The sequence below is a fragment of the Arachis ipaensis genome, chromosome B08 (genome assembly GCF_000816755.2).
Source record: "Arachis ipaensis cultivar K30076 chromosome B08, Araip1.1, whole genome shotgun sequence".
NCBI classification, from domain to species: Eukaryota; Viridiplantae; Streptophyta; class Magnoliopsida; order Fabales; family Fabaceae; genus Arachis; species Arachis ipaensis.
The window spans coordinates 45,241,547-45,251,450 of NC_029792.2; the positions used below are offsets into that span (position 1 = coordinate 45,241,547).

The 9,904-nt window shown below is 30.9% G+C and overlaps 2 protein-coding genes across 5 annotated transcripts; one reads left to right on the top strand and one right to left on the bottom strand.

Annotated features, from left to right (window-relative positions):
- Positions 781-4,150, top strand: LOC107613980 (receptor-like serine/threonine-protein kinase At1g78530). Of its 4 annotated transcripts, XM_021109409.1 has the most exons (7): positions 782-1,307; positions 1,478-1,642; positions 1,729-2,067; positions 2,613-2,867; positions 2,945-3,078; positions 3,424-3,655; positions 3,777-4,150. In XM_021109409.1, the coding sequence occupies exons 2-6, from the start codon at positions 1,516-1,518 to the stop codon at positions 3,652-3,654; spliced, it is 1,086 nt and encodes a 361-aa protein (XP_020965068.1). In that variant the 5' UTR covers positions 782-1,307; positions 1,478-1,515; the 3' UTR covers position 3,655; positions 3,777-4,150. The 4 variants fall into 4 exon arrangements, with proteins under 4 accessions (XP_020965069.1, XP_020965068.1, XP_016171675.1 ...); XM_016316189.2 differs by having other exon boundaries at positions 783-1,307; positions 3,424-4,150; XM_021109410.1 differs by lacking the exon at positions 1,478-1,642 and having other exon boundaries at positions 781-1,307; positions 3,424-4,150.
- On the bottom strand, positions 4,103-7,288 carry LOC107613981 (fatty-acid-binding protein 3, chloroplastic). The gene is made up of 5 exons (XM_016316190.2): positions 6,931-7,288; positions 5,647-5,748; positions 4,893-5,048; positions 4,578-4,792; positions 4,103-4,438 (listed from the first exon to the last, which is right to left on the bottom strand). The coding sequence occupies exons 1-5, from the start codon at positions 7,157-7,159 to the stop codon at positions 4,280-4,282; spliced, it is 861 nt and encodes a 286-aa protein (XP_016171676.1). The 5' UTR covers positions 7,160-7,288; the 3' UTR covers positions 4,103-4,279.

Below are 9,904 nucleotides of genomic sequence, written 5' to 3' on the forward strand. Positions count from 1 at the left end.
CTACTTAATTACTACAAATCATAAAAGTTACTGACCGTGTATTACTCTTCTAATAAAAATTTTGCCAGTTTTCTACTTTTCTAGCTGACCAACCACCCTACTTTATTTTGTCCCTGTCCTCTCTTTTCGTGAGTGTTTATTACTTTAATAGCCATCAAGTCAGGAACATTCCCATATAAACATAGCACGGGTATGACAACAAAATCCATTCATACAGAAGAAAAACAAATTTTAATTTCAAACTTCGACAAATGCATGACAATATTTTTGACAAATGCGTGACAATTTTTTTTCACGTGTATTCACATTTGATTACTAGAAATTAAACTAATATAACTTAAAATTGTTATTGATTCTCCTAGTAGAGTAAAGTAAACCTTTTTTTCATTCTTATGGATAGAAATCAAAATATTTAAAAAACATATTTATTTATTATTCAACTTTAATTAGTATATAATCCTTTTTCTTTCTCACATTTTAGAAAGTTAACTAATTCTGTTCGAAAAAAATTTATCTATTTTTTTAATCAAAATTTAATGTAAGAATTTATTTATTTAACAAAAGAGAAGATTACTGACTAATTTGGTGATTAAAATTAGTTGAAAATTAAATTATCCAATTAAAAATTGTTTAGAGACCAATTTGGTGGTAAAAAAGAGACAAATTTTTCCATCACTACACTGGCATTGGTGGCATTGGTGATGAATAGTCCAAGTGTGTTCACATTGAGAATAGTAACACAGACGTTCTTTTTGACAGGTAGGTTCCATGTTCAATCAATTCAACACACACCAATCTATTCCTTTCAATAAAGGACATTGCTAACTGGGGTGGCATGACACATACTTTACCTCCATAATGGTTTTGATTACACAAACAAGCAATGTAATATACGCAACAAAAACCAGAAAGTTAGGCCTTTAATTTCAAACCTTCAATCATTTCAAAACTGTTCTTCATAATAATAATAATGTACCTTAGTTTTCAAAACGTTCACTATACATTTTTCTTATTCTTATCCTCATGATCAGCTTCTGTGATCTTTCTTCTTCTGGTTGATAAGTGAGAAAGTGGTTATGAACTTTCCATGTCTCTTTTCTCTTCACTGGCCATTGTGGACAAAGATGCAGATTCTTCAAAGGGTAACTAAAATTCAGAGTTCATGAGAGAGCCCACTTGAAAAAGTGAAGATCAGAACAAGTTTTAAGAACTTTTGTCCAATTCATCAAGATGTGAAGAGAATTTATAGATGCAGAAAGTGAGGGACAATGTTATCAACTATAAGAAGTAATCCACAGAGAATTACTGTGAGTTTTCTTCCTCTTTTCTTGTTTGAGATTTTGCTTCAGTTAAGAAGAAACTAAAGGCGAAAAAAAATGCTACTTTGCACATTTCATGTAGCAATCTTTCAAAATGTTCTCAATTCTTATTTTTCTGTCAAATTTTTTGAGACCATAATACCAAACTTTGTTTCCAGGATCTTCAAATTTCAGCATCATTTTATGTATCAACAAAATGAGGAAGTTCCTGGTTATAGCCTTATCTACAACAATATGCTTCATCGCTTTCGTGATATCCAAGATCTTGATCTCTGTTCTTCTCTACAAAAGATGGAAAAGAAAGCACATAATTTATGAAAATGGTTAGAAAAAAAATGTGTTTTTTCCCCTACTTTGTTAATTAGAGAGAAAACAAGACTTTCTAACATACATTGATTGGATAATACAGAAGGAAAGATGGTAATCTTTAGATCTTCATTGCTGCAATCTCTTAAATCCGATGCAGTCTTACAGAAGACACGAAAACTGACCAATAAAGACATCATTGGATCTGGTGGCTATGGAGTGGTTTATGAACTAAGACTAAATGAATCTGTAGCCTTCGCCGTGAAGAGGCTGAACCGGGGATCAGAAGAGAGGGACAATGGTTTTGAGCGAGAGTTGGAGGCGATGGCGGACATAAAGCATCGGAATATTGTAACTCTTCATGGATATTACATTGCACCACACTACAATCTTCTTATATATGAGCTAATGCCAAATGGAAGTTTGGATTCCATTTTGCATGGTAAGTGTATGAATAGTTATATTTCTAACACACTCCTTCAAACAAAAGCTTCTTCTGGATTTGTTTGAATTTTTGTATAAGTCTTCTTTTCTATTTTTCTTTGCCTTATACTATTTTTGTTTTCTCTTTTGGGAGATAACAAGGATCAAACTCTACACTTTTTGGTCATAGAAGTTCTGATATTATGTCATAGAACTAATTTTTCAAAAATTTAACCTGATAGAAGGAAGCACATGAATGATTATATCTGAGTAAACATTTGTTAGTTTTTCATATTAGATCTTATAAGTCATAAGGGTAGCAAGTGTTGTAGCCTCATGCACTAGGGTGCCTTTTGTAGCTTTTTCTATTGACCAAGTGAAAATTTTAAGATTTGGATGATGTAATGAACATATTTTCTTATACAAAACAATCAAAATATGTGATCCAATGATAGAAATGGAATGCTCTTTAGTTACATCCAAGGTTTTGTAGAATTTTTAGCTAGTCAATTGATTACTGAATTTTGTTTTTCTAATTAATTACAAAGTTGAATACAATGGCAGGGAGATCAAAGGAGAAGAAGCATTTGGATTGGCCAACAAGATATAGAGTAGCTGTAGGTGCTGCTAGAGGAATATCATATCTTCACCATGATTGCATCCCTCACATTATCCATAGAGATATCAAATCAAGCAACATATTGCTGGATCAAAACATGGGGGCGCGAGTTTCTGACTTCGGATTAGCCACGTTGATGGAGCCGAATAAGACTCATGTTTCGACAATGGTGGCAGGAACCTTTGGATACTTGGCACCTGGTACAGACATAAATGTGCTAAGCACAATTTTAGCTTCCACAACACTTTAGTTCTAATTGCGAAATATTTTTATGCAGAATATTTCGATACTGGAAGAGCAACTGTTAAAGGTGATGTTTACAGCTTTGGAGTGGTGTTACTAGAGCTCTTAACTGGGAAGAAACCCAGTGATGAAGCATTTGTAGAAGAAGGAACCAAGCTTGTCACATGGGTAAGAACTGATTATTGCTGTTTTCCTTTTGTGATTATGTTAATAGACAAATTTGAAATCACTGAGCTGTTTATATTCACTTTGAACTCTAGGATTGTGAAATTTCCATTCATAAGGAAAACATAGTTTGAACACTAGAACAAAACATAGCATTCTACTTGCATTTAAACATTAGAAATCAAATAGAGATTAAAATCATGAAAACTACTATAGCTTGGGGGGCGCATTAAATCAATTCATGTTTAGTTTGAGAGTTGGATTGGCTTAAACACATCATTTGTTTAATACAGTATTGGAATAAGAACTTACCTAATAAAGAATCTTTTTGTTAATATTGGGTATCAGGTGAAAGCTGTTGTTCAGGAGAAGAAAGAAGAATTAGTTCTTGACAGTAGCTTAGGGTCCTGTCCAATGCAAGAGGTAAACAAGGTGTTCAACATTGCAATGAAGTGTCTTGAACCAGACCCCTTGAATAGACCAAACATGGCTGAGGTTGTCAACTTGCTTGAACAAGCAGTATCATGCAAACATGTTACTACAACATTGCCATGTACACTTAATGACATGTCATCCTAATGTTTTGGTCAAAACCCATCCCAAGATTAATGTTTGTTCGAAGAATTTTGGAATGTATGCTGCAGATATGAATCTTGGGATTGTAATTCTTTTCCATTGGCGGGAGGGGGCTTCTGAGACAGGATTTGATGCCCTTGCCTATTAGTAATTCAGCATCAACAGGATTTTATTTTGTAACTACAGAGAGATGTTGATGTGCAATGTAACAATGTTATTTGGAAAACCAAAAGTTGTCCAACAATTTTCTTCTAAAACAGTTATATTATGGTTTTCACTAATTCTCTCAGGTTTTTTATAGTTGTACAAATAACATTCTTTTTATGCATTAACCAAGTGAAGCATATATTTGAACTGATATACTAACAAAGTGTGTCCTTCTGGAGAAGTAGTACCTCTATGGCTCTAACATAGCCATCTAAGCATGCAAATTGAAAAAAGTTTATATCAATGGACAAATCAAAATATGTAGATTCAGTAGAGGGAAGGAAAAAAAAAACGAGTACTTGAAACCAAGAACTTCCAACTCGCCGCACACCTTTACAGCATGCTTACATATACACTAGAACAAAATAGGTAGAAACTACTGAATATATTCAAAGACTGAACCATTTCTAGAAACCATACTCTACTTTAGTACTTTCGATAAGCCTTCGGCCACTGAAGCTTTCAAGGAGGGAGAGACAGAATTATCACCAAGAAATACATCAAACAAAGCAGAAGCTACATTTGTTGATTCCATTGTAGCATCCACTGCAGATGGAAGACCCTGTGAGGAGACAGAAACCTGAAAATTGAATCACAAGGAACTTAGTTGGAATAGTATCATGCAAGTGAAATATTGAAGCTATAGGGTACATGCTGCAAAAGATCAAAAATAGTGTAGTCGAATATCCACTGGAGATATAAACGGAAAACAAACTTACAAGCAATTTGGAGGGGTTTGGCCAAGTCAAAAATATGGAAGTTCCTTTCCTAAGAGAAAGATTAAGGAAGAAATCGCGGAACGCAGACAAAGCAGATTCATCTGCAGTTGTAGGTTCTACAATTCTTGGTGATATTGCGTCACTTAAGGCGTCCCAAAAAGTTTTACCATCAACATCTCTGACCAGAATGATTTGCAATGATTTCTCAAGGGATGCTGCAACCATAAAAATACATGTATTTATCAACTTTATCTCTTTCTGTGTAACTCTAGCATTGTAAAAATAAATGTAGAAATCAACTTGTAGATTCATTACTTTGGAAAATGGTCTTGAACAAAGAAGAATCTCCTTGAATTATATCTTTTGATTGCCCTTTCCAAACATTCAACTCACTTATGATAGATTGATTCAGATATAGGCCTGCGGCATAGACCTTGACTCCAATGATTGCAAAAACTTTCTCTCTGAATCCTGAAATTGTTGTTATTATTAATCAAAACTCATAGCATTTCTTGGAACCTACTAAGTTCTACTGTTGCCAATTCTCAGTGACCAAAAAGAGAAGACAAAAATTTCAACAAATATACAATAAAACCATAATGATAAAAAGAATATATACAAAAATCTAAGTTCATAATTTTATTAGGTTTAATTTCCCCCATCCAATTAGTGACAAATTTGATGATTATATACAACTTTAACAAATGGCCAACAAAGAAAAATAGTTTGCTAACATCTTTTCAGAGTGACATTAAAGTTTTAACCAAAAATCTCTTAAAAGAGTTTGAATCTATGCACAAAGTTATCATCAATAACATGAATTTTTCGAAAAGGCAGTAATGATCACAATCAAAAGTTAATGTCTATGAAATGAAAAAAGATAAAAGTATGTTCATGATGACATCAACCGAATTATTTCCTTATTTACAAGAATAACACTTCCTTTAATGTGTTATAATTGTTCAATACAAATTATAGTCTTTTTGATCCTTTCTTCACTTGTTCAGAGCATTTATATCATCCTCATTTTCTAAAGCCATGTGAATATGTGATACAACGACAAACTAACCAGTTCCAAGCAAAATTAATGAATCCGAGCAACCCGGAACCATCAAAGATGTCTGAAATTTCACATTTGTTGCTGGTTCCTCCACGTATTCAGCATTCGTAGCTGCAGTTATCAATTTACCAACCAATCATGTCAATTTTCAATTTCAGTTAACAAGACACAGAAAGAGACAGTACCAAATATATTTATAATTATGGTACTATATCATATTCAGTCCAATTGTTAAAATACTTCATAGCCACCTCTCTGCCACAAAACTTTCTTTTTCAAGAACATAAAGGCCATTTTAACAGTCTAAATAGTTAAAACATGCTGCAGCGAAGTTTCCTAAAATGACAAATATTTCAAAGTTCATACTCATCTTACTGAAAAAGCTGCAGTTGGTTTGGCAGAATCACCATAACAGCGACATGTTCTTTATTATAGAAAGCAAGTTAGAATTCTATCCCTTGTGATTGGATCACACAAGATGGCACATGAATTAAAACATGTTTTAATATTAGAATGTTAAGTGTTCAGAAAAAGCAAATCTAACAGCTTTCTCCCTCTTTCAAATCTCTCCCTTTTGTTTAGTGCTGCGAAATTGGGACAACTCAACCAACTTTAGGCAACTCTTTACCACACACTATTGACACTTCGGTTTTGTCATCTTTATAAATCTCAGCAACTAACCCAAACAAAGAATTAAAAAAACTTGCCCCAGAATCTCCTACTTTTCTCAGTTTCCCCTTTCCCTTTTTTTCTTTATTGGTCATGTTCTTAAAGTTGAATATTTGCTGCACATGTTCTTAGAAGCAAGTGAAAAAGATTATTGTGCATCTCAAAAATCAATTTCTCTTTAACCAAGTTAGCCAACAAGCAACAACAAATTAAATGCAAAATGTATTTTCCTCTAAAGACCAAAAAAAAAAAAAAAATTTCCCAGTCTGTTTCGAAATAACTATCAAACTTGAATAAAATGGTATATTAGACAATTAATATATCTCAAGTTCTCAACAGAGGTCTGATATATTATCATTTTGTCCGATTTGACGTTGTTTTAAAACAGTGTATTACTCATTAGTCTAACATTAAAGTTTACGATTCCACGTTTATGCATTGTTAATTTCCCAAGAAAGTGAACTCTAAAAAGAAAAATCCCAAGAAAGTGGCAAGTGCATTCCAAGAAGCAACTAAAGGAATAAACTAAGGCAAAAAAAGTTAGAACTAAAAAGGAGGGGTTACTGATAAATTAAATAAATAAATAAAAAGTTGAAGATAAATGCAGTGACCACAGAATCTAACCAGCAGATGAAGCAGTTTCTGCAAAGAACAGAGTGTTGGGTCTTCTAAAGCTCCTGTAGAAAGTAAAATGCAAGGGGGAAGCTGAAAAGAGAGTGACACAGTGGCCATGATTCAATGGAAGAATTGAGTTTGAGGTTGTTGTGAGAACATGATTAGATCTTGGAAGGAAATTGATGGAGGGTGAAAAACATGGTGTTACGGTAATGGAAGTAGCTATAGTTCCAAGCATGTTAGTGTTGTTGTTAAGGTAATAGGAATAAGAGTGTGAGGAAAGGTTAGTTAGTTAGTAATAAAATATAGAAAGTAGAAAGAATGTTTTGAGATTATTACAGCAACCAGGAACTGACACTACTTCTATCTATTACTTTGGTTGTTCCGTCGGTTTTTCGATACGGATAATCCAACTGTCGTGTTGTTGAAAGTAATTTACTAACTTTTAATTTTCAGTTTGATAGTTAGAATTTAAAATTTGATACAAATTTCACAAGGATATGAATTTACGTCTTTTTGCTTGTTCTGCGAAAACATATTCGAAAATAGAAAATACACGTAAGTCTTTCTATAAATATTAAATAAATGACATGTTGTGCATCCCTTTAGTGGCTAACTTTTTTAAAAGGAAATAAAGGGAATCTATTTTTTATAGCTAATTTTAAACAAGTTTTTTCTTAAAATAATTTTTATTTATTCACTTTTTTCTTTATCCGCACTTAATAAAATTTGAATTTTAATTTTATACAAATATTATTCATCCCCTCGTTATTTTCAACAAAACCATCTCCAACTTTGGATATTCTATTTTTATTTTTGAAATTTTTTTAACGTGATTTTAAATACTCTTTTGATTTTGATATGTGATTTTAAATATTTATTTACATGTTAATATGAAATAAAAATAAAATTTAAAACCATGTTGATATTGATTGAGATAGCTGGTTTTCTAGTTGAACTTATTATTTTTAAGAATTTAAAATAATATTGGTTAAATTTTCTTAAAAAGGAATTAATTTATATATTAAATATATTATTCAAGCATATTATTCCTAAAATAATTAGAAATTTATTATAAATTTGTCTATTAATTTTTATAAGAGGTCAACAAATATTAATCCTTTATCATAACTAATAAACAGATTTATAAATAGTTAGCATAATTTAGAAATCATACGTCCAAATAATTATTACTCACTACTTAAGAGAATTCTTCCTGTAAAACAAATCCTAGTTTTTCTTTAAGGTCAAAACTATTTCAATTTCTTTTTGGTACATTAGATAATTCATTAATTAGAACTAATCTAATTTTTTAATCCAACGTTTTCTTCGCTATCAAAATTCAAAACAATACAAATTCTTTGCAAAGAAGTGAATGGTAGGTCTCAATATAAAATGGCCACAAAATAAAGGCCAATTCGACCTGCCAACTACAAAGGAATTAGTAAACTTTTTTTTTTTTCCAAAATCAAATTGAGTTGGTCTAATGGTTAATTTATTAGTCTTTTTAAGTATGTGTCGGAGATTTGAATCTCATTTTGTGCTTGCAATAATTCATTAGCCAGCGATAAATTCTTAAATAAAGTTCAGATCTATAACAAATAGTATTTGGCATGTTGAGTTAGAAGATATCGTAAGAAATAAAAAAAAATTAACAAAAAAAAAATATGAAACTATAGTTGAATGAAAATGACTCTTTAGATATGAAAACAATTTAAAATTCAGGTTTAGTTGTTTTATTTATTGAGAACTATGTAGTTCAAAGAAAAAATTCAACCAAATTATGTAATTTAATATGAAAAATTCCTCTAAATAGCCTATTTATGCTCAATTATATTAAAATAACAGATAAAATGAATGTGGTTTAGAAGGTTGCATTATATATCTAATGTCTAGTTTTGAGTTTTTGATATGAAAAGCACATTTTGATCATATGATCTAACTGTTTCGGTATGCCTGATCATATGATCTAATTGAGTAGCAACCAAACCAAACGTCCAAACCAAATGGTTTAGTTTGATTACATTTTAAAATGAATTGATTTCTCGAACCAAACCAAAATTCCAAACCAATTTGCTATAAATAGTTTATTGAATTCATCTTAACTCAGCTTACTAATCAAGTCTCATTCAACAAAGATTAATGACTTATAGGTTACAGCAGTAATAGCAGTAAAGTATAATAATGTTTTAGCAACAAGGACCATTCAACAACATTATAATAAAACGTTAAATGAATAATATAAAACAATGGTGGGGTCAATTTTACATTGTCACGCATAACGGTTCTCTTTCTCCAATAATTATCCGTTTATGCAGCTAGAAAAGCAAGCATCCAAAAGACACCCTTCACTGCCATTGGCCACAACACATACACAGAAGTTGATGGCACTTCACGTGCATCCACAACTTCCTTTTCTTTTCTGTTCATAAAAGTTTGGGTTGATCTACATCTACTACACTAGATTAGATAGTGCTGCTCTATTTAGTATTTACCATAGAAGTAGTGACCAAATACATATACAAATAAAATTATTTTCAATGAAAATACTAAATAGATTTCTAAATTTTTATTGCAAGCATAATTAAATTTCTTGACTATTGAGAAAAAAATAATAAATTATTTTATTCAGAGACATAAGCCTTTCTATTTAGTAAACAGAAATATTTATGTCTTATTTTTACAATAATCTGGAATATATTTATACTTTTCTTTTATCTTTTATATTTTCTTTGATAACGCGAAACAATAATATCAAATAAAAATAGAAAATGTTGTCAAATTATTTATAGTTTTATTCAAAACAAAATAAAGAAAGAAAAATAACTGCAGTTTTCCGTTATTAAGCACAATTTATAAAAACTTCTTATAAATTATCTACTAAAAAATATTATGTACACATCAAAAATTAATTATTATATATGTGTATTATTTAATTAATTTTTAATATATATTTTATAATCTAATATATATTATGTTTGAA